The sequence below is a fragment of the Brassica napus genome, chromosome A9 (genome assembly GCF_020379485.1).
Source record: "Brassica napus cultivar Da-Ae chromosome A9, Da-Ae, whole genome shotgun sequence".
Taxonomy (NCBI): Eukaryota; Viridiplantae; Streptophyta; class Magnoliopsida; order Brassicales; family Brassicaceae; genus Brassica; species Brassica napus.
In genome coordinates, this window is record NC_063442.1 from 42918546 (window position 1) to 42941460 (window position 22915).

Consider the following 22915-nt stretch of genomic DNA (forward strand, 5'->3'; position numbering starts at 1 on the left):
CCTTATTTCTCGTATGTATCTCACACCTAGGGCTAGGGCTGGGAATTTGAATCATAATCCGTGAGCTCCGCCCCGTTTGGCCCGCAGTGGAGCAGATGCGGGTAGATTGATGTAAATTTGCGAGTGCGGACACGGATCAAGTGTTTTTTATGCGGAAGAAAATCAGATCATCCAAATTTCAACTGCAAATATCCGTTAACCCGCAATTTTTTTTAATTTTTTTTTAACTATTAAAAACAAAAAATATTTACGGATATATTATTATTATTATTTTTAATAAAAATATTTTAAATAATAATTTTTATTATTACTAATATTATCCGCGGTTTTAAACAGAGTGGACGCAAATTTTATATTTTCTTTTTGCGGGTCAAAGAGGTTAAGTTTTTTAAATAAAAAAAACACTCAACCCCCATGGGTTGGCGGGTCAAACGAGCAGGTTAAGAGAATCTGATGTTGATCATGAAGGTAGAAAAATGTTACGGATTAGAAGGTGATCAGCTTGATCAACCCATTGTTGTAGTATATTGAGACAAGATTGATGCGATCCCTAAGCAGAGCATGGTTATAAAACATTTTCGAACTATAACAATAACATAAATAGCTATATTTCTTAAATATCAAATAAGGATTTGTTAGTAAAATTGCGAAGCCACACTAATAGATTCATAAAACCATGTGTAGGTAATTCTTATAATAAGTTGTTATTAGTAGACTTGTTAATGTAACAATTCTTTTAATAAATTGTATAGGATGATGCTTAAGCGGAAAGCTGAGGCACAAGGAGAGCTGAGTTTGTATCGTTTGATCCTTCATTCCTTTGAAAAGCAAATGGAAGTTTCGGGTCTAGTTCCTATAAGCTTTGGCGATGAAGACGACGATGAAGTTTAGGGACTCAATTCAGTGTTAATCCTATTGGAACTATGCAGTAAGAAATAGTGTGCCCTACTCCATTTGTTGTATGTTTTAATTTTTCTTACAGTTTTTTGTTGTTTCCTTATAATAAGACCATAAATGACCACCTCCTTCTCCCTAAGGCTTTTGAGACTTTATTCAAATGAGGTGATTGCTCCATATTACACTTTTTCAACAACAAGAAAGAATGTAGATGCATGAAGAACGTGAATAGAGTTATATGGGGATGGGATTCTCTTGATAACTATTTGTTTGTTTTCAAATTTGTATTTTACGTAATAGAATATGTAATTTTTTAAAATAAGAATCTGGATAAAAATGTCTTATCACATTAAAATTGTGTTTTCAAAAGATAATAAAAGAAGTGTATTTTCAAATTTTAAAGTTTAAAGAGTTATTTTTAAATCATCCCATATGTATATATATTATATTTCTTTTATCTTATAGATTGACCAAATTTATATGTAACATCAGTTTGTTAAGTTAGCGTTTCTTCGAAATGAGCTCCGAAATGAGTTGACGTTTTATATGATTATAGTTTAAACTAAAAATTTATTTACACCATTTTTTCGGGTTTATATTCTTTTAGATATATTTTGTTTGCTTTATCCATTGCATTTTTAATTCGGTATTTCCTAGAAGTCAATAAACACATGGAAAAGGTTCCAAGAAGATTTAATGGTTCATTTGCTGCCACGCAATGAATATAATGTCACACGTCAATAATTTTCATTTTTCACCACTCGTTTGTATCCATCACCTAACACTAATTGAAACATCCCCATCTTTGCTTTCATACATCTAAACCATAACATTCTCTCTCACAAAAACAAAAACACATCGAGTTCTTCTTCTCGGTTCTCAATTTCCGCCATAAAATGGTGACCGGCGACGTAAAGCTGATTGGCTCATGGGCTAGTGTTTTCGTCATGAGGGCCAGAATCGCTCTCAACCTCAAATCTATTAGCTACGAGTTTCTCCAGGAGACATACGGTACTAAGAGCGAGTTGCTCCTTAAATCTAATCCCGTTCACAAGAAGATCCCGGTTCTGATTCACGATGACAAACCCGTGTGTGAGTCCAACATCATCGTTCAGTACATCGACGAGGCTTGGAGCTCATATGGACTGTCTATTCTCCCTTCCCAGCCCTACGACAGAGCCATCGCTCGGTTCTGGGCCGCCTACGTCGACGATAAGGTTAGTTTCCATCGTAGTGTTTGTTCAGTTACAAATTCTACATGCAACATGTTAATAATTATAATGTAGCATGTCCCCAAGATTTAGCGGTTTTTTATGCTTGATATTGGTTTAATCCGGTTAACATTCTGTTACTAATACGATGCAACTAAGTTTAAACCGAAGGAAGTTGGACCTGATCTGTTTCAACTAACTCCTTTCTTACAATAGACTTTTTGTTTTGGGTAAAATTCTTACAATATACATGACATGAGCTTACTCTTAAATCTTTTATGTTCTGTCTTAATTTGATATGAATATGAAGTGGTTTATTGCTCTGAGAAGTATCCTAACCGCTCGAGGAGAAGAGGAGAAGAAAGCAGCCATAGCTGAAGTCGAAGAAAGGACTGACCATTTAGAGAAAGCCTTCATCGAGTGCAGCAATGGGAAACCGTTCTTCAACGGTGACCATATCGGTTACCTAGACATTGCCCTAGGGAGCTTCTTGGGTTGGTGGAAAGTTGTGGAGTTAGACGCCAATCATATACTTCTTGACGAGACCAAGACTCCCTCTCTGTTCCAGTGGGCAGAGCGGTTCTGTAATGACCCTGATGTGAAGCCTCTCATGCCGGAGACTACAAAGCTAGCTGAATTTGCAAGGAAACTCTTTCCCAAGCCGCAGGCTTGATGGCAAAGTATATTGACTCCTTTTAAATATATTGTTGGAGATAGAAACAATATAATATATCGGTTAGTGGAAATATGAAACTGGTTTACTAGAACGTATAAGTTATGTTCCATTTCATTGCATCCAAGACCTAATATCAAGCAAATTTTTTGTAAATTCGTAGTTCTTTAACAATTCAACTAATTTGTCTTACCTGGAAAAACCATATTGATTGTTACACTAAATCATGGATTATTCATTACAAGGCCCCTTTTATTTCTCTGAATTCTCATACACAAACCAAAACTTTCCAGTGTTAGGGTCGATCAAAGGAAGCAAAAACTAAGACCGATTCTTTTCATAACAGTACACATTCACCTGAGAGCAGAAACTTTCAAGGTACTTGCATCGATACAAAGAATCACTATACTTGACTAGCAAGCATCACATAATCACTAGCTTCTTGGCAGTATTGAGTTGACAAGAGAGACTTTGTAGTGATCTTTGCCGTTGAGTCATGAAGAAGGACGAGATATAAGGGATGAATCTCATTGAGAATGATCTAATAGTAGAGAGCTTGTCAACAGATTTTGGTTGTGTGAAGCTACTTGTTACTCTTGTGGATAACAGTTGGTGTTTGCTTAATTCTTCATTTTGGATTTTGATTACTATTGAATGTTTTTTTAGATACTCTATGAAAATAAAATGATTGATTATGATGAAAATATTATTAACATTCTAAGTCTATTAAATAAAAGATAGTATACTTACTGACGAAAAATTAGGGTTTTGGTTAGCCGATCAGAGTTCTCTTTAATGTTTCTCCGACGCCTTTTGAAATCTTCTCAGATCTCCTCCTCTGTGGGGAGGATCAGAACCATCTCTAGCTCCCCTAATGTTACTACTCCTCCTACTCCTTCTACTTCTGAGTTTGTTGGAAGAAGCACTTTCAGAAAGGTTGCTGAAACCATCGCTCCTTCTGTGGTCAACATCTATGCACCAAACGACGGTTTGTGTTTACTTTATTTGATTAGCTCAGTTTTTGAATTGGATTAATCACCAATCTCTGAATCAATTTTATCTCTCAGATTTGTATGGCTCTGGCATCTTGTTCGGTGAAGGAGACAAAATAATCACTTGTGGTCACGTCGTCCGCAACTTCCACAAGTTTCGAACGAGTTCTGTCTATCGTTCAAAGACAATTGAGGTGTGACTTATTCTTCTTCTCAGTATATTAATTATTATTATGTGTATTGATTGTTGTTCTTCTCTTGGGTTAGTATGACACGTTATGTCTATCGTTCAAAGACTATCGTTCAAAGACAATTGAGGTGTTGATTTATCTCTTTCTCAACTTAGGTTTTTTTTATTCCAAAAAAAAACATGGCTCAAATTGAATAACTAAAATGTGTATGAGACACATTGCTACATATGGTGGTTGCTAATGGATGATGCAAAAGTTAATGAAATATGTGTGATTGATGATGGATGATGTGTAATTGACTGTAGAAGTTAATGAAACATGTAATTTAATGTCTATGACTATAATATGTGATAGATTTGTCAATTGATGGGTTGAATGTTTATGGAAATTATGTAAAATAATGAATAAATGGTTAAACTGTGAAAATGGTTATGTTAATCAAGGAGGTAAAATGTGAAATGTTTGTTGCTGTGAACCACCTAAGCATCAAAGGTATGGTCGATTTTTGTTGCCTCGTTGATAAAATCTGCAAAACCATAAGCGAGACTTGCACAAAATTTGCATGAAGTTCTCATCTATCAAATACTTTGACACTTAACTTTCGAGTGACATCATTTTTGTTAATTTAGTATATAACATCCTTTTTGCTAGTGTTTATCTACAAATGATAATAGAATTATAAATTTAATCTTATAATGAATTCATAATTAAAATTTAAAGTTGCTTATTTTTGTTATCATCATTTATTCAAGTTTTATATTCTTTTAGACATATTGATTTATTCTATATTGCATTTCTAGCTCGTTATATCCTAAAAGAGTTGACATCTGATAGCATCTACCAAGTCTCTATATGAAAATTACAAACTCTATGCTGGAAACAAATCTATCTCTGAATTCTTTAGAATAAATTCCTTAAACGGCAGCTGCAATTCTTTAGGATTTGAAACTCCTAAGATTAACTTAAATCTTTTGTTGATATGGTAATTTGAAACTCAACTCTTATGTTGAGTATCTTTTGTTGATTTGGTACTTTGAAACTCCTAGTCTTTTGTTGAGGTTTGCAGATTTATTGTTTCCTTATCATTGTTTATATGTTTGTTTCTGTTGTTACTTTATGTGAAACGAATATTCTTCTTTTGTTAAATATTCATCAATTCAAGACTAACACTGCCAAAAGCCATAAGGAACTTCTGCATTTGCTTATAGAGTAAAAAATATTTTACTAAAGTTATTCTCCTCTCTTTGGATTCTACTCTATTGCAGTTTTTCTCCTATTTATCTTAAACTATTTTTCTTAAACTATATGATTTGTCCATCATCCTCCAGAAAATCCCTAAACTTAGAGCAGAAAGACAACCTGAAGCAGCAATCATGAATGTTGATTATCTGAACCAAGGAGTTAAATCTTTGAGCGCTTACAGAAAGCTTAATATGAGGTGAGATGATCATGTTGGTGTATAAGAGAGTGACCCAATCATCTGAAGCAGCACTACTTTGTTCAACGAATCAAATCTCCAATTATCTTGAGACTTCCAGCTAATGATCACAAGAGAGCTTCTCAACAAAGTTTGATTGTGTGAACTTTGAGTTTCCTCATGTAAAAGCTACTTGTTACTATAGTGGATACTGTTAGTGTTTCAGATTTATAGGAGTCTCAATACAAAATCCTTCTATAGCTACAGTAAGGTGCACACTTTTCCCTCAACAATAGAATTGCGAACAAAAAGATTCAAACAGACATCGACTGATGAGACACAGTCTTTAGCTGCAAACACATATGCGTGATAATATTATCTACAAGGAGACAAAACAAGTAGTCCCAGTAAAAGAATCGGTCTCCGGTTTCACTTTTGTCTCAGGTTCTAATACTTGTAGGATGAACCAGCCTGTGGTGGTCCTGGTGGTAGCCGATTTGGGGTGGTTCGCCTGTTGCTACCAGAGCCTGGCGATTCTGCTTCTCCGTTCTGAGCAGGATCGCTGTAGCGGCGGCTGTGACCACCTGATCCGTACCTTGACAATGAATCTGGCGCTCCATTGGCAGCGCTGTTGAAGGCATTTCTCCAGTCATCCCCTGAAGAAGAACCTCCACTGGTTCTTGGGCTACTCTCTACGGGTCAGGAGATACCACAATGAAATTTAAGTAAGAACAATCGATACATGTAACGTATCCCCCAATAGCCAGTATTAAATCGATCCAGTAAAACTTTTCTATTAAAATTGAACCCAGAACAGACAAACAAACAAAGCCAAACTTTTTGAACCAAAGAGTCGAGTGGGGCAACCCTACTCTACTAAAGAAAAAGGTTGATGAATTTACCAGGGGCACCGTTGTCAGACCAACTTGAAGCAGCGGCAGCTCGGTTGTCATGAACGCTAAGCTGCCTCGTGAGCTTAGAAAGAAGTGAGGATTGTTTCTGGTAACGCTCTCTTCTTCGTTTGACGTTCTGATCCTCTTGAATCAATGACTCAATCCTCTCATTGCCTATTGCACTAAAGATCAAATACAAGAGAGCGCAGATAAGCACACTGCAACTGAAATGAAATTCAACAGAGGGGTGGAACGATACTGAACCTGATAGAACTGTATAGTTGATTCAGCATGTCTTCTTTTGCTTTCTCCACTTGACACAGAACAACAGCCTATTGAATTCAAGTTGCTTAGTATCAGGACCTATGAATATTTTTTAAAAGAAAAAGAGATGGAAAAGGAAGTTTGGAGCTAACCTTTGGAACATTGGCTGCAAGACTGTTAAGGACAGCTTCAACGTAACCCCGCACTTCTTGGGACATCCACCGGAGTTCCTCTTCTGGATCGATGGGTTTCCTAGCCATCTTATCCTGAAACATAAACAAGATAACACCATAAGTAAGCCACACAAAACCATTATAACATAGACTTGGAAGTTCATCGTAGTGATATCTGGATCATATCTAGCATAGATTTGAAAGAAGGAAAATACGAAAGATAAAATATTAAGCATAAGAGTTGGCCGAGAAAACTCACAATTGAACCTTCTGAAAGACTGTGCCTCATAGAAACATTCACCACTTGGCCTCCTCGAGCCTGAATGACCTTTTGCAACTTATTAATCCACTCGTTCTTATCGACTACACTCTCAGCCTTGAGCACAAGTGCATTGTGAGCTGCAACATCATCGTTTTCAGGAAAAGCTCATTAAAGAGCGCATAGAGAATTAACACGTTTAAATTTTGATAATGATTGGTTCAAGTACCTTTTAGTACAGTCTTATAGGGAACCTTGCAGGTTAACTTAAATACAAGACCTGGTCCTTTTGAATCAGGTCCGTTTGCCTTCTTGTCCTTCGAACTCTTTGACTTTTCTACTTCTTCCTCGGGAAGTTCTTCAATAGTGCATTCCTGAGATGATTAACAAAGTTTATGAGAAAGTAATATTAGGGTAACATGGAAAGAAAATGTTATTTATAGAGCATCCACATTTTCTCATCGATAATAACAGTGGTATACAAATTTGAAGCATGAGCTTCACAATACAGAAGTAATTGTCACTCTCGATGAAAGAACCAGTGTGGGGAAACTAACAATGTGTATGTGAAACCATATATTATTAGTCTTCTCTAGTTTATTTTTCTTTTCACGTAACCTTCTCCAATTAGTTCACCATTGATGGGAGTAAAGAATCATGAGAAGAGATTGATACCTCCAAAGTTATAGTGCCCCGGAAGTTTCTTTCTTCTTGCTTTTTGGTATAGCCCAGCTAGAAAAAAGGTAAATGGTTAAAGTCAGTAAGCGATTACAGTGCTTCCTTTTTTCAGATTTTTGGATTAACAGCGTGAGGACATACACTCTAGATACTAACCTTTCCCGTTTTCTCATTCAGAACAAACCATCGCCTACTCCATCCATTTGTTTTTGCACTTTTCTTCATTAAGTACCCTAAATGAAGAGTAATTATTTGTTATCGACCTTGGAAGTTGGTTTTATCAAAGCGTAAGTGATAAAGACGAAACAATTAAATCATGCTACGCAAGAAAAACGGATAGGAGAAGAATGAAAATGGTAGATGTATATTAGGATACCAACCTGCTGTTATCTCTCCCTCAGGGCCAGCAGTTTTCAGACCAGAGACCTCTGGCGACTCTTTATCTTGTGGACTAGGTTTGTCTTTCATTGATTTCATGCTACCACCAGCGATTGGCCCATCTGGCTGAGGACTAGAAGCCTGATATACATGCAGGTATGAGAATTTCTAATCATGTACTTTCATGTTAAGTTGTAAAACCATAAGAAGCACTTTCCACTACATGAATCTAAATTGATTTGGAATGAAGACACACCCTGCTTAAAAGGGACTGCTCTGCATCTTGTCCCTTCTTAGAAGATCGTCCTTTCAGCTCTTCCTCGCGACGTTGTCTTTCCATTCTGATGAAGTCAATGCAGACCAAGAAATTATTTTCAACAAATAATCTGGACTTTCTCAACAAATGTGCAGCTTCAGAAAGATGAAGACTTCGATACAAAAGTGCAGCCTAGAGATTCTAAAGACGTATAATGAAGTGACATGAAACACTCAGCCAACCAGGCTAACAACTATATAGAAGGTACCATCAGAAAGCATGGTAGCTTTGCCGTTAAAGCCTTATAAGTTTTAGCTCACACGAAAAAATAAAATTACAAAATCATAAAAGATGGTCTGTCAAGAAGAATAAGAAGTTAAGATCTACCAATGCCAAAGTTGTCCAAACAAATAGTTCTACAGAGAGGTACAAACTTTTCTAGTAATGAAAGCATGAAAAAACTAAATGCTCAATTTGCAAACAAACAAGCGAAAATTGTTTTTAGAAGAAACTATTGGATTCAATAATGATCGATTCATAGTATTAAAGGAAAATATAGGTTGAGAGATCAATAGGTCGAGTACACATCCATTAATAATACAAAATAAAATTTCAAATAAAGGTAAGACATTATACCTCCTTTGCACAAGGCGGATAAAATGTTGAGGTGGTACAAAAGCGCGTTCCATATCAACTAGTGCAACCACCATTTTCTTGGCTTCATTCTTGAAACCATCAAGGGCTGCACTTGCTATAGCTACAACCTGGTTGTTAGTTAGGAACAAAGGTATTATTGAATTGGATAAAATGTTACTAAATAAAGCACCATCGAAAAATGTTACCTCTCGCTTGAAAGGAGGATATCTCCCGAGTCCAGGTGTAGCATTTGCAGAGGCCGAAACTATGTCAACAAGAACTCGGTGAACCTAATCAAAAGTTAAGAACTTGTTAGCTCAACAGAAAATTAAGACAAAACAGAGATTTGGGTTCATGATTTTTAGAGTAGGAAAGATACATCAAGACTTTAAGAAACCAGATAAGAGCACTAAACCAGAGAAAACTTAACAAAACTCTCAGTAACAGTCAGAAGAATGTCAAAGTGAGACGAGTGCAGTAAACTGCTGAAATTCAATACTACTGCATGTAACTAAAAGAAAAAATATTAAATAGGCACACCTCATCAACACAAAGACGCGCCGGGTCTTTAGCCAACTCAAGAACAATCTTTATCAACGATCTCAACCCTTTTTCTGGCGATATGAGATAAGGTTGATAACCATCTGCCTCCAAAACAACCTGATATATTCAAAGATTTTACCATCAAGTCCAGACTTAAAACTTGTCTCCTGCGGATTTTGATAGGAAAAAAGCAGACACCCACCCGTTTAACATTGTTCAAGTCAAAATGTCTGTCCAATGGAAGCTGCTTGATTCGGTTGGGGAAATTTCCTTCAAAACTTTCAACAACTTTCCAACCACTTCCCTGAACAAAAAAAGATTGTTAGAGAAAAATGTTCACCAAGCTCCAGATGGACTTCAGCACGAACTAAAACAAACAATTACAAAACATGTAATCTAACTCCTCACTGGACTTATACACTACCATAAACCTCAACTATCAACTATCAGATTCATGAGATTCCCCCAAAGTATAATTGATCTTACTAAACGTATGTTAGCAAGATACTTTCAACTACACTAGCATCAATTTTGAATTGGCCGATTGCTAATATTAGACAGTTCCTCTTTTTCAAAATATTCTTGAGTTTCAGCTAAAGTTCAGTTTAAATATGTAGGAAAGTACTTACTTCACCACCAACCAAGTGGAGAAGAAATTTTTCCTCGAACTCACGGCAAAGCTCCAAAGCTATAGCTCTTGTACCTTCAGCGCTGTCAACTAGTTGTTCACCAAGCCTCGCTAGTTCACTCTGCACCGTTTGAGACTTGCCCTGGAGCCTGTACAAAGAATTCGAATAATAGAAAACTTAATGTAAGAGACAAGAAAGCAGCTTGGGAAATAACAATTTTGCCTGTCCGACGCCTAAAGGAAGTAACTCCATAACTATCCTTAACGATTAATAGGTGAAACGATTGGTCTAAATATCACATTATCCCATTAATGAAGAAAGTAAAGATATAGAGAGAGAAGCAATACCCAGACAAGATATTTGGAAGCCTGAGCTTCATTCTGCTACGAATCTGGCTAGCAAGGGTGTCCACCAAAGCAATTCTGCCAAGCTTGCTTTGTGGAGCCCCAGTCAAAATTGACTTAAGACTTTCACTCTCAGCACGCCATGCGGTTTCTAAGGAGTTCTCACCACTTCCAGACTGTGCTGATGCAATTGCAACGGATTGGCCAATAAGAGCAACCCATGGAATGTCGGTTGTTTTTGGCGGTCCTTGATTTGAAAGAAGAGCCTGAACAGCTGCAAGGGCTTTAGGGTTCTCGGCAGCCTGGTCAATCTTGCCAATAATGCCTACTGTCCTGGTGCCTATAAGAAAGGAGGAGTGACAATGGCAAATGAGTATTTTAAGTAAAGTAAGTGATTATTGGCTAGTAAGACTGATGTACTCACTCTCTGGATCATACTCCTTTGCAATCTTTAGGGCTCGGGATGACAAAATCTCAGACGCCTGGCTAGCAGGGACTATAACCAACAGTATGGCATCATTGTGCTGAGCATATTGAGCAATCTTGCAGAGACATCCAACAAACAAAGAGATTCAATAAGGAGTTAAACACACAAGAATGAACCTATGATAGCATTTCAGCAGGAAATCCAAAAATATTGTTGAAATCTTATGCTACATGGTTGGCTCACCATTGAATCATCCACAATTCGCTGGTCCAGTCCAGGCATGTCAACTAATTTCAATGGTGGAGCTGAAATATAAAGGATAAACATAATACGTTATGATAAGCAAAGAAAACTTAACACCGAGTCAATGCAGGTCGTATATCATTACTCATGTTCAAAAGAGCAAAAGTTATTTAAAATCTCCATCAGATATATTACTTGATACACACAACTGACAGCTTGAGGCTCTAAAAAGTGAACTAGAGTGTATATGGGATGAGGGTGGCAAATTATTACAGCTGACTAGGTCACTGATATCAAAGATATATGATTATATTCACTCATCCAACTTAGGTTCTACGGATGTGCTATTTGATGAGTAGATAGGCTTGCCACTAATGATTGTACAATTAAAAAAAAAGGAGTTACCAGTGCTGGTACGAAGTTTTAAATAAATTTCATCACGATTCTTCCCAGAGGCGCCTTTGCCAAGCCTGTCTTGAAGAGAATGTCTCAAAGCACCTATAACATACCAATGTAGAACAAAATGTTTAATACTACGAGACGGCTTAATCAAATGCTGTATAATATACATGTTCATAGAGGAGGGAGACTTTTACTTGCTGAAACTTGCTGATTTTTATTGTCGATCTGCAAGATAATTGCTTTGCTACTCAAAGAAGCATCCCTGCTCAAGTCAATGATTATAGGAGCCCGTGTAGCACCATTCTCACCCGTAGGCTGTCCACAATAAGTGTAAGCAAACACAACTTTAAGGGAAGGTATAAGAAACTCACACAGACTCACTCAATGTACTACTTACCAGAATAGGATGCCCAATTAAACTGTTTAAAGCCGCAGACTTTCCAGCTCCCTGGTTCAAGTAAAGCAAAGAGAGAGATGACTTAAGCTCTAAACGAACCTAATCGAGATCCATTCAATTTTGAAAAAAACACTCGAACTCAGCACAAATCGAGGAGCAAAGGAGCTCACCACATTTCCTAGGGCTACGACGTTAAGGAACGTGGCGGGGCGTTTGGAAGAAGAGGTCTCGTCGGGATCTTCGTCGGCGAGCAGAGACGCCGCCTGTTTCATCGAATCTGAGAGCTGAGACAACTCGTCGATCGCGTCCATCGCCACTTGCAGAAGCTCCCCCCACGAATCGAGATCTGGCGAAGGAGAAGAAGGGAGTCGGTAGATTAGATCTGACCGGAACCGTTAACCGGCGGTTACAGACAGCTGCTTTCCCCGGTCCTGTAGAGAGAGAGAGAGAGAGAGAGAGAGAGGAGGACGCAAGTTTCAAATTTCAAATTAGTTTTCTTTGTTTCTTTCTGGCAGGACTCGATTGCTTCCTTCGTCTTACCCTTTTTAGAAACTTTCCACTAAAATGTTGAATAATGTGTGAAAGTATAAATGTTTTCTTTTGGCATACAACTCTATATGATAAAATTAATTACCTCTTTATTATTTGTTAGATCCACTCAAACTATAGTATAACATGTTACAAGAGAATCATGAATTAACTAATTAGGTTGAAGGTGACTAATCACCAAGACCATATGTTAGACCAACTCCATCAATAACATTAAAGGAGTTCTCAAAAGCTGATTAGTTGCTAATTAAAGCAAAAGTGATTGATCAATCAATTTTCCTCTAATTAGCAACTAAACATTTTTTGAGAACCTCTTCTTTATACCTATGAAAAAGATGCTCTTATTATATGCTAATTCAACCACAATCACTCGCTTTCAGCAGCAAATTGAAAAATATTTATTGAACAAATTATAAATTTCAGATAAACAAAATGAATAACCAAATTAAGATACTATACAAATATTTATACATATTTTTTTATCAGGTTGATAAGAAAAAATAATCTGCGTTTCAAACTATCTTAATCTAGTTTTAAAAACAAATCCCATTAAGATAACAATAAAATTATCTCTCTTGAGTAAGTATAATTTAAATAGCAAGAAAAATAGCTTTATTGTTATCTCCAATAACCAGGTAGATCCTGTCAAAATACCATACGCAACAACCAACTCCAATTTCCTTGGAAGAGATTCCCTGAAAAGGGCAGATGTGATCATAGCTCATTCTATGGTGAATTTCAAGACATCCAAAGGTACATTTTTTATTTGATAAATTTCACCTTTAGATTTGCTTAACTATTAACTTGAGAATAATTAATTTCATACAAAATTTATGTCATGTTTATTTGGAACTAGAGTTTTGTTTAGTGAAGGAGGCATGATCATCGCATGTGCTCATACCCTTATTGATTTGCACAAGTTCAAAGTCACTATTGTGTATCATGCAAAGATAAAGGAGGTAAGATCTTCTCTAAATATTACATATACAAGTTCAATTAACCGTATAGACTGATGTCTGGATATGTTTGGTAACTTTGCTGTTGGTTAAAACATGTATATATTTATATTTAGTGTACTGATATTTCAAATTTTTTTTATGATAGGTTATGGTCACATCGAACTTTGGTCAAAATTTTATAGGAACGGTTGTTGACTGTGACCTTAACTATGATTCTGCACTAGTTAAGATCGAGTCGCCAGTGTCATTCTCTCCTGCAACATTTGGCATTTCAAAGCATTTCGCTGTTGAAGATTGAATATTGTCTGTTGGCAACCCTCTACAGTATCTCAACACCTTTTCAACGAGGACAATCAGGTATGTGTTTTGTTTTTCAATATTTTGCTGGTTTTCTTGGTCGATGTATCTAATATATGTCGTTTTGTGTCTTTTTCAAATTTTGTTAAATGCACACAATTTGAACTAGTTATCTTTCTTTCTCATTACTTCATTAGACTCGAGTGCTTCTTCTCTTTTTCTTACTCTTTTTAGAAAATTTCAACTAAAATGTTGAATAATGTGTGAAAGAAAGTATAAATGTTTTCTTTTGACATACAATCATATAATAAAATTTACTAATTCATAGATCCACTTAAATTATTGTAGTACAACATGTTAAAATCCTGAAATTAATTAATTAGGTGGTGTTATTGAATATTGCAATTTAGTGAAATTTGATAGAATGTAAATCTGAAAAGAAATTCACTGTTATGCAATTAGGATTTGATGAATATGAATTAAAATCCAATGTTATTGGATTGAGAATTTGTTAAATATATTTTCGAAGGAATTGAAATCACCTGTTATTCAATATCCAAATAGTTTTTATTAGAATTGAGTTTTAATGGATTAGGATATACTTTGTATAAAAAACAAGCCAAAACCAAATCAGAAACTTTTTATTTGGCTTTTGAAGTACTTCTCAGGTAACTAATCAACAAGACAATATGTTATTAGTTCTCCCTCTTATACGAACGATTATGTCATAATAAGAGCTTAATCACAAAGATTCTAAGTTTGAAACGTGTGTTAGAAGTTGCATTACCAAATCAAAACTTAAGATTAAATAAGAGGTTAATCCCGTAATAAGAGCTTGGTCAAATAGTTGACGAGCATTAACTAAACCCACGTGACAACCAAACATGGGCTATTCCCGTGGCCCAATAACTCAAAACGTTCATTTTTTCCCCAGCTTGTTACCCTGACGAGCATTACATCCCAACTCTTTTGAACATGTTTCACGATTCGGTGAATGCTAATAGAAGTGTGTGTGAGTGTGACGTGGGTTGATTGGTACATTGGTGGTCCGTATCCAGCTACATATGCTGCAGATAATATCACAGAAGGGTTTTTACAGTCGATAAGGAAGAATGAGACTGTTTGTGTTTATAATGAAGAGCCAACTTCCTTTTTGCTCGGAAGTTTGCTCCTAGTGCCTTGGCTCCTCTTATGAATTTGAGCTCTACAGTTTTGATATAACAGCTGATTAGATGAGAATCTTCTACGAGATATATATACATAGTACTTTTATTAGATGAAGTTTTTTTTTTTTTATTGGATGAAGTTTTATGTTCTGCAACAAGAAGCAAATAAACCATTACATATTACAAGAACCAAGAACACAAAACTCACAAGTGAAGACCAAACTCAATCTAAGATATAACAGGGATAAAGTGTAGCTGTGTGATTTGCAATTGTATATTCTAACTTGACATGCGTTGTAATACGTTTTGTGACTGTACCAACAAGGATCAACAATTTGGCTTCAGCCTTGCTAATTATTAGTATTTGATGATAAAATCATGTGCTAAATTCCCAGAAAGTCACGTTTGATTTCGAGCTAACGCTTCCTCGTAGCTCTGTCACTAACAAGTTCCATACAAGTGAGCTTCTTGAGTCTGATGATAAGTTCCAAACAAATGAGCTATATAGATTACGAACATCTATTTTTTTTTTCATCAACATTTTTGGGAAAAATGAAATTATATAATTTGATCAAGGTCAAGGATCAGAAGAACGTATTATATTGTGATGTTGATTTTTAATAAATAGTTTGCAAAAACTGCGACCCACAAAGCTAAAAGGCAAATGACTATAATTAGCAAGTCACAAAGAAGATGGGTAGAAGGAATATAAGCCAAGTTGTGGAACTACTTGCTCGATTCAACTACCTTTTTCTCTTCTCCATCTTGCCACCCATGAGAGGACTCTGGCTCCTGTTGTTGAGGAAAGTGACTATTCCCAGAGTTTGACCATGGTGCTTGATTAGCTACCTGTCCTGACGAGGGATTCGACCACTGGGACTGCTGAGGGGTAGCTGTCTGATTAGACCACGGTTGCTGCTGCCCTGTCCACGCTGAATGCTGGCCAGCTGTCTGATTAGTCCACTGTTGCTGCTGTCCAGGCGTCTGATTACCCCACGGTTGCTGATGATGGCCAGTGTTCTGATATTGCTGATGGCCGGTGTTTTGATTAGTCCACTGTTGATGCTGGCCAGTTGTCTGGTTAGCCCATGATTGCTGATGACCAGTGTTCTGATTAGACCACTGTTGCTGCTGGCTAGGCGTCTGATTAGCCCATTGTTGCTGCTGCCCAGTTGTCTGAGTAGCCCATGATTGCTGATGACCTGAAGGACTTGACCAACCTGGTTGCTGAGACCAAGATTGCTGCTGTTGATATCCTGGTCCTTGACTCGACCATGATGGTGACGGTTGCACTGGCGTCTGATTAGACCATGGTTTTTGCTGCTGGTTAACAGAGGTGTTGGACCAAGACGTATTCTGGCTATTATTAGCCTTGTAAGTTCCTCCTGATGTTTGACCTGCAGTTCCATTGGCCCCACCTGAATTTGGAAGGCTTGTCCCATGGCTCGTCCATGGCGCCCTGTCTCTAGGTTGCTGAGGAGCTGCAGATGTGGCTCCCAACACTCCAGGCACCCTAGGTGCAGTGTAACCAGATTGGCCAGAGTTTCTAACCGGACGGTTAACCGTGTTCAAGGTTTTCTCAATCTCCTCACGACGTCCTGCTTTCTCAAAAGTCTCTATTAAAAACTCCCTCAGCACAGGAGTAACCCCAACACCATATCCAACCATCTGACCAACTATATCCTTGGCTTGGTCAAGTGCATCCCCCTCACAAAGACCTCTAACCACCACATCGTAAACCGAAGGATCTGGTTTCGGCTCCCTCTCTCCCATCTTACTCAAAACCTCCGCAGATTCCTTGACCTTCCCATTCCTAATCAGCTCACCAAACACCCTCGTACCAAACTCAGCAACCACCCTCAGATTCACATCCACCATCCTATTCAACATCTTGACAGCATCCTCAACCCTCTCCGCCTTGAGATAAGCATCAATCATCGCTCTGTGGCTCGGAGCATCAGGAGGCAAAGACTTACCCACACTCTCCGCAAAGAACCTTTCAGCCTCCGGTAACATCCCGTGCTCACAGAACCTCGTCACTATGTTACTGTAACCCAAATAATCCATCACAAACGGCCTCGAAGTGGGATTCCTCCCAACTTTCTTAAACGTCTCGATCGCTTCATTAAACTCCCCCATCTTGAAACACTCGTTCACCATTATACTAATCGTCTCCGAGTTCACAGACAGAATATTAGGAGGCGTGTGATTATCCAACATCTCATTAAACAAACCCCAAGCCTCACTCTTTTTACCATACTTTAAGAAAACTTCAAGAAGCGCATTCCCAGTATGCGGATGCATTCTAAACTTCTTATCCAACAAAGACCTGTAAGACTCCATACCCTCCTTATCATTCCCTTTCTCAAACCAATACTCCATAAACGTCCCATGCACAATCCCATCGTAAACAGTACACTTACTCTTCAACTCATCGAAAAACTCATTAGCCTTATCTAAATCCCCAAGATCCAAGTAACCTCTTATAACATTACTATACACAACCGAATCAGCAGCTTGGCCTTTGCTCAACATCTCCCTAACCAAGCTAACAGCCTCCCCGATCCTCCCAGCTTGAACCAACCCTTTCGTCAAATGCCTATACGTAACCGACGAAGGAGCGAAAGGAGAGTTAGCCAGTATGTAACGGTACACCTCGAGAGCCTCCTCCACGTGTCCCTCGTCGCAGTGAGCGTTGATGATCTGGTTGTAGGAGACGACGTTGGGGACGATGTTGGACTGCTTGAAGAAGTACTCGAAGAGGGAGATCGAGTCGGCGTAGCGCTTGGATCTGTACATGGCGGCGACGATGGCGTTGCAGGTGAAGACGGTGGGGCGGGTGCTGGAGTAGACGGACTGGCGAGCGAGTTTGGAGGCGGCGTCGAGGTCGGAGGCTCGGATTAGGGATTGGACTCTGTTGTGGAGGTTGAGACGCGCGCCGACGAGGGAGGAGGTTGAGTCCGGGAGACGCGGGGCGTTGGGGTCGCGTTTCGGGGGAGGGGATGAGGGGTCGCGGCGGAGGGCGTGGAGTGGGGGTTCGATGCGGAGGCGGCGTTTGCGGCGGCGGCGCTCGGCGGCGGCTTCTTCGGCTGATGAGAAGGATGTGGTTCGGAGAGGGGACTGTGGGAAGGTGATCGGAGGGGAATCTTGATTGGTTGTGTCTGGAGATTCGTTGGGTGGGGAGATTGAGATGGTGTAGAGGCGTTGCTGGATGTGTGAGATCGCAATTGGGGATGAAGAGAGACGGTGTAGTAAAGGGGAGGAACGGCGAAGGAGGTGACGGAGAGACATGGCGGAGGTTAGGGTTTAGAGGTAGACGAAGACGAGATGAGGTGAGATGTAGCTTAAACCCTCGATCTGGAATGAAATGGGATACTGTACTTGAGACTATACGGCGTCGTTTCACATGTGAAGCTGAACCGTAATGAAATGGGATATTTGACGAGAAATTAAAAAAAAAAAAAAACGATGATAAATTCAAACTAAACGACATCGTTTTATTAAGTGGGATGTTTGTTAACACGTGTTATAGTGTTCAGAAGAGGAATAGAGAAGGCGTAAGATAACAAAGGGATTGTTTTTTTTTTGAACATTAACAAAGGGATTGTTGTTATACGAAAATGGCTTCAGTGAAGACGCTTACCTGATGTTATCAGCAAATTATATTTTATTTTTATCTATAATCATCATACCTAAACTTACAAGATGACTCTGTCTTGCATAACACCACAAGGACATTGTGTTTATAAATGATTTAAAGTTCGGACTTGCTAATAACATAAATAAACTCAACTATTGCAGTCAAGAAATACTTAAAAATGGTCTCAGGTCTGAAATGAAGTACTGTAAATACCATAAACTCAACCGGAAAAAAAAAACACAACTATTTTCGAAACCATGTGTGAAGTTGCTATTGCATAACATCACAAAAGGCGAAGACACCAGAATCAGGTAAGAAAACTTTGCGGACATATTGGCATAACTGAATCCCCTGTTGTTCCAAATATCACTGCTTCATGTAAGAGCTGATGGATTCTAAGCAGCTACATTTGTCAAATCTTTCACTGGGACAATTTCATCAGGCTGCACACATATAGCATTTACCACAAGTTAGAAAAATAACTGGAAAAATTAAGAGATTTACAAGACATTGGCTCTCTCTCTCTCTTGCAAGCTCAAGGCAATTTCAGTAAGAACGTCTGTATTATACCTTAAGACTATCAATTTTATCGAATTTACCAGATTTACATTACAATGCTTAACAAAATCGAAAATCCATGAGTTATTGCCTTTGCTAGGCCGCTTAAAATGTTTACAACATGATTTGAAAGATTTCATAGTCGAGCTTAAACTTTAAGAAGGGCACCAGATGAAAACAATAAGGCATAGACAGAGAAGCAAAGGATGTTTTGAGAGTAAATGGTCTAGATTTTGTTCAGATCAGAGATAAACTGAAAGGTACCTCTGCTAATTCCTCTTCATGCTTGGGGATGAAAGCTGTATCAACTTTTCCGTTTTTGAAATCCTGTTACAAGTAAATGTAAAAATCCAATACTTTCATGATTAAAAATCTTCCTAAGCTAAGAGTAGTTCTTTCACGCACCTCAACTTCAAGGATAAGCTTGTGGTACTCAATGGTGGTGGGAACCCCTGATGAAACAAGAAAAAAATTGAAAACATTTCATCACAAGTGCAACAAAAGCAGAATCAGCAATCCACGGAATACCTGTAATAATAGTGTCATTGAGTGCACGCTTCATCCGCTCGATCGCCCTTTCCCTCGTTGGAGCCCATACAATAAGCTAAAATGAATAAAAGACACACCATAAATGTCAAAAGAAACCGATGCTAGTCTACTGTGATGTCCTTAAACAACCAACCATAAACAATCCAGAAAGAAAAAAGGCAGAGTGAAATATACCTTTCCAAGAAGAGAATCATAGCTTGGAGGAACAACATAGTCCGGATACACATGGCTATCCATCCTAACAAAAGGACCTCCAGATGGCAGATACGATGTTATTCTTCCTGTTATTGTGACAGAAATAAATTTTTAAATCAAAAAGTCATATATGCTAACAGTTGGTAAATATAGCGTATAAACGGTGTAATAATAACATACCAGGTCCAGGTCTGAATCCTTTAAATGGGTCTTCTGCATTGATACGACACTCAATCGAATGTCCTCTAAGCACAATCTCATCCTGTTTAAGAAAATTATTCCAGATTGAAGAAGTTTTTCTATCAAAGAGCATATAATGATTGATAGACACCAGTTATACCTGTGTATAACGCAGTTTCTCTCCCATTGCAACACGGATCTGTTCTTCAATCAAATCAACTGAGTAAATCATCTCCGTCACAGGGTGCTCCACCTAATATTAATCAGTAGCCACTCGTTAAGCTTCAAATGCTTCTAGATTAAAAGAAAGATTCATGATAACTTAACAAACCTGGATTCTAGTGTTCATTTCCATGAAATAGAAGGAACCTCTCTCATCCAGAAGAAACTCCACTGTACCAACACCAATGTAACCAATGGACGCTGCTGCTGCCACTGCTGCATCACCCATGGCTTTTCGCAGCTCAGGGGTCAGTGCAGGAGAAGGTGCTTCTTCCAGCAACTTTTGGTTACGCCTCTGTGGTCAAGAGAAGATTTAGTTAGACGCGAAAGCAACACTCATAGTAGGTTTGTAACACAAGTTCAATTTTTTTTTTTGCATTGGTGTCTTAGCAACTACTATAGAGAACATTATGTGTGCAATTTGAAAAGATCACTAATGAGAAGCTCTATATATATTAAGTGGTCAGTTTTACTTTTCTTCTGAGATGACAAAGCAACAAAAGTGGATACTGGAAATGATACCTGGATGCTGCAGTCACGCTCGCCAAAGTGAACAACGTTACCAAATTTATCGGCAAGAATCTAAAATCCAACAGCAGTTAGATGAGAACAGTTGATAGCACACTGAAGATCTAAAAATATTTTTGCTGAGTCGAAGTCTATGTAAACCTGGAACTCAATATGACGGGGATTTTGCACGTACTTCTCCAGATAAACTCCATCATTTCCAAAAGCAGCAGCGGCCTCACTCTTTGCTTGCTGCAGAACACCAAAATTAAAGGTTGTTAAAAATCTTACAGATCTTTTATGGTATAGTAGTTGGATATGGTTAACTTTATGTATACTTGTATTTAACTACAACATCTTCATGCATGTAAAGTTTATCCTGAGAAAAATTAGGAATATGATGCAGACAATAGCACTCTAGGTTGTCTAAGGGTTATGATTCTATGATACATTCCTATCAAATATCTGAATACAGGAGGACGTGATTATGATCTTCTGAAATTCTAATGTTGGCCATTTTGTAGATCAATTTGCCTTGATTTTCATACCTGCAACAGTTTCACAAACTCTGACGGTTCATTGGCAAGACGCATTCCACGTCCACCACCACCTGCTGTTGCCTTGAAACCACAAAGAGACAAGTTGTGAGATTCAATACTCAGTGAAACATTCTAAGAAGTACAGAGATAGCTTTGGAAAAGAAAGACAAAAGCTTCATCTGCTGCCTATAGAAACGAAATAATTTACCTTGATCATTACAGGGTACCCAATCTCATTGGCGAGCCTGACTCCTTCCTCTGTGCTCTGTAACAATAATAAATTTCAATACAATAAAGTACCAAGAGACCCTTTAGTACTACTCAACTTGAGATGCATAACTGAATATTCTATAATACCTGCAATAATCCATCACTCCCTGGTACAGTAGGGACACCAGCATTTTTCATTGTCTCCCTAGCAGTTGATTTGTCACCCATGACACGGATGCTATCAGGCTGCAGATGCAGATAATCCCATTAGAGAGCATTTTCTTTTCCTATATTCTGAAATTAAAAAAAAAAACTTACATTTGGTCCAATGAAATTGATCCTGTGTTCTCTACACATCTCTACAAAAAGAGCGTTCTCCGCAAGGAATCCATATCCAGGATGGAGCATTGTACATCCTCTGCTAATCGCAGCTGACAGAACATTCGGTATCAACAAATACCTGCACACAATTCACAATAAAAAATTTATTTACAAACTTATATTTATGCATGTTAAGAAAAGAATGGAACAAACTTACGACTGGTTGCTAGGAGCTTCACCAATACAAACAGCTTCATCAGCCAACTTCACATGAAGTGCATCCTTGTCTATAGTTGAGTAAACAGCAACACAAGGGATCCCCATTTCGTGAGCTGTTCGGATAACACGGACAGCGATTTCACCTCTGTTAGCCACAAGAATCTTATCCCCACTGCTACAAGTAGCAGCAAACGCACCACCACCACTTTTTCTCTTCACGTTCCGGCTAACTTTTAAAGTCAGAGTCTTTTGCCTCGGGAAGCTAACCGTTTGTCCCATAGTGACATTACATTGGGAACTTCTAATACTACCTCCCGACCTCCCCATGAACAAAGACTAGTATATACATAAGGATAAGCGATTAGAATGTTTATTTCATAAGAATAACAAACAAGCATGCATTGTTACAGTTACATACCAAATAGATAAAAAAAAAAAAATCAATTATAAATATTTTTCAGGAGATAATCAAATGGGAAGTATCAAGTTCGAATTTTCAAAATCTCAGACAATAATTAAATTAGACCAAAGCTCAAGTTCGAAGTAATGAATGCATCAAACAGAAAACTCCAAAAATGAAAGAGTGAAGATGGGGTGTTTTGTGTGCTTACGGGAAGGGAGACAATGGATTTGGGATTAGTAATCATTGAGGCGTCCATTGCACGCAGATCCTGGTTTACAGAGGAAGCAGAATCTCATCAACAATGCAAAACGAGGAAGAAGGAGGATATGGAGAAGCTTCTTACCTTCTTTGTTTTTCTCTCCCAGGAGAAGTGTTTCGATGTAAACTAGGGGAGATTGAGTGAGAGACTGAACTGAATCTAACTGAAACACACACAAAAGTCAAATTTATTTTACTTTCTTACAACAACACCAGACGCTTTGGTAGGAAAATCACGAT

At 38.1% G+C, this 22915-nt stretch overlaps 4 protein-coding genes across 4 annotated transcripts; 1 reads left to right on the plus strand and 3 right to left on the minus strand.

The window, feature by feature from the left end:
* The first annotated feature begins 1685 nt into the window (after positions 1-1685).
* On the plus strand, positions 1686-2937 carry LOC106419930 (glutathione S-transferase U18-like). Its single transcript, XM_013860770.3, has 2 exons — positions 1686-2114; positions 2419-2937. The coding sequence occupies exons 1-2, from the start codon at positions 1794-1796 to the stop codon at positions 2779-2781; spliced, it is 684 nt and encodes a 227-aa protein (XP_013716224.2). The 5' UTR covers positions 1686-1793; the 3' UTR covers positions 2782-2937.
* A 2646-nt stretch (positions 2938-5583) lies between these two features.
* LOC106419793 (dynamin-2A) lies at positions 5584-12450 on the minus strand. Its single transcript, XM_013860626.3, has 22 exons — positions 12074-12450; positions 11904-11954; positions 11701-11821; positions 11510-11602; positions 11105-11166; positions 10859-10976; positions 10438-10774; positions 10091-10238; positions 9664-9765; positions 9459-9578; positions 9125-9208; positions 8919-9046; positions 8283-8367; positions 8029-8167; positions 7805-7881; positions 7646-7702; positions 7200-7344; positions 6971-7110; positions 6691-6804; positions 6539-6606; positions 6284-6456; positions 5584-6073 (listed from the first exon to the last, which is right to left on the minus strand). The coding sequence occupies exons 1-22, from the start codon at positions 12212-12214 to the stop codon at positions 5829-5831; spliced, it is 2748 nt and encodes a 915-aa protein (XP_013716080.1). The 5' UTR covers positions 12215-12450; the 3' UTR covers positions 5584-5828.
* Positions 12451-15456: 3006 nt separating this feature from the next.
* Positions 15457-18285, minus strand: LOC106420181 (pentatricopeptide repeat-containing protein At1g10270). Its single transcript, XM_013861025.3, has one exon. It carries the CDS (start codon positions 18163-18165, stop codon positions 15601-15603), a length of 2565 nt encoding a protein of 854 aa, XP_013716479.1. The 5' UTR covers positions 18166-18285; the 3' UTR covers positions 15457-15600.
* A 339-nt stretch (positions 18286-18624) lies between these two features.
* LOC106420201 (biotin carboxylase, chloroplastic) lies at positions 18625-22901 on the minus strand. Its single transcript, XM_013861050.3, has 17 exons — positions 22761-22901; positions 22626-22685; positions 22013-22350; positions 21793-21934; positions 21622-21720; positions 21473-21529; positions 21274-21345; positions 20888-20977; positions 20741-20800; positions 20328-20513; positions 20157-20249; positions 19997-20078; positions 19796-19902; positions 19601-19676; positions 19478-19524; positions 19337-19399; positions 18625-18957 (listed from the first exon to the last, which is right to left on the minus strand). The coding sequence occupies exons 2-17, from the start codon at positions 22671-22673 to the stop codon at positions 18910-18912; spliced, it is 1608 nt and encodes a 535-aa protein (XP_013716504.1). The 5' UTR covers positions 22674-22685; positions 22761-22901; the 3' UTR covers positions 18625-18909.
* Positions 22902-22915: the final 14 nt, after the last annotated feature.

Coding starts and splice junctions, on each gene's coding strand:
- LOC106419930 (XM_013860770.3), top strand. CDS start 1,794: ATGGTGACCGGCGACGTAAAGCTGATTGGCTCATGGGCTAGTGTTTTC. Junction 2,115..2,418: donor CCGCCTACGTCGACGATAAG/GTTAGTTTCCAT, acceptor ATGAATATGAAG/TGGTTTATTGCTCTGAGAAG.
- LOC106419793 (XM_013860626.3), bottom strand. CDS start 12,214: ATGGACGCGATCGACGAGTTGTCTCAGCTCTCAGATTCGATGAAACAG. Junction 9,209..9,458: donor CGCGTCTTTGTGTTGATGAG/GTGTGCCTATTT, acceptor ACTTTTGATTAG/GTTCACCGAGTTCTTGTTGA. Junction 6,074..6,283: donor GTCTGACAACGGTGCCCCTG/GTAAATTCATCA, acceptor CCTGACCCGTAG/AGAGTAGCCCAAGAACCAGT.
- LOC106420181 (XM_013861025.3), bottom strand. CDS start 18,165: ATGTCTCTCCGTCACCTCCTTCGCCGTTCCTCCCCTTTACTACACCGT.
- LOC106420201 (XM_013861050.3), bottom strand. CDS start 22,673: ATGGACGCCTCAATGATTACTAATCCCAAATCCATTGTCTCCCTTCCC. Junction 21,721..21,792: donor TCAATTTCATTGGACCAAAT/GTAAGTTTTTTT, acceptor CTGCATCTGCAG/CCTGATAGCATCCGTGTCAT. Junction 20,250..20,327: donor AAATGAACACTAGAATCCAG/GTTTGTTAAGTT, acceptor GATTAATATTAG/GTGGAGCACCCTGTGACGGA.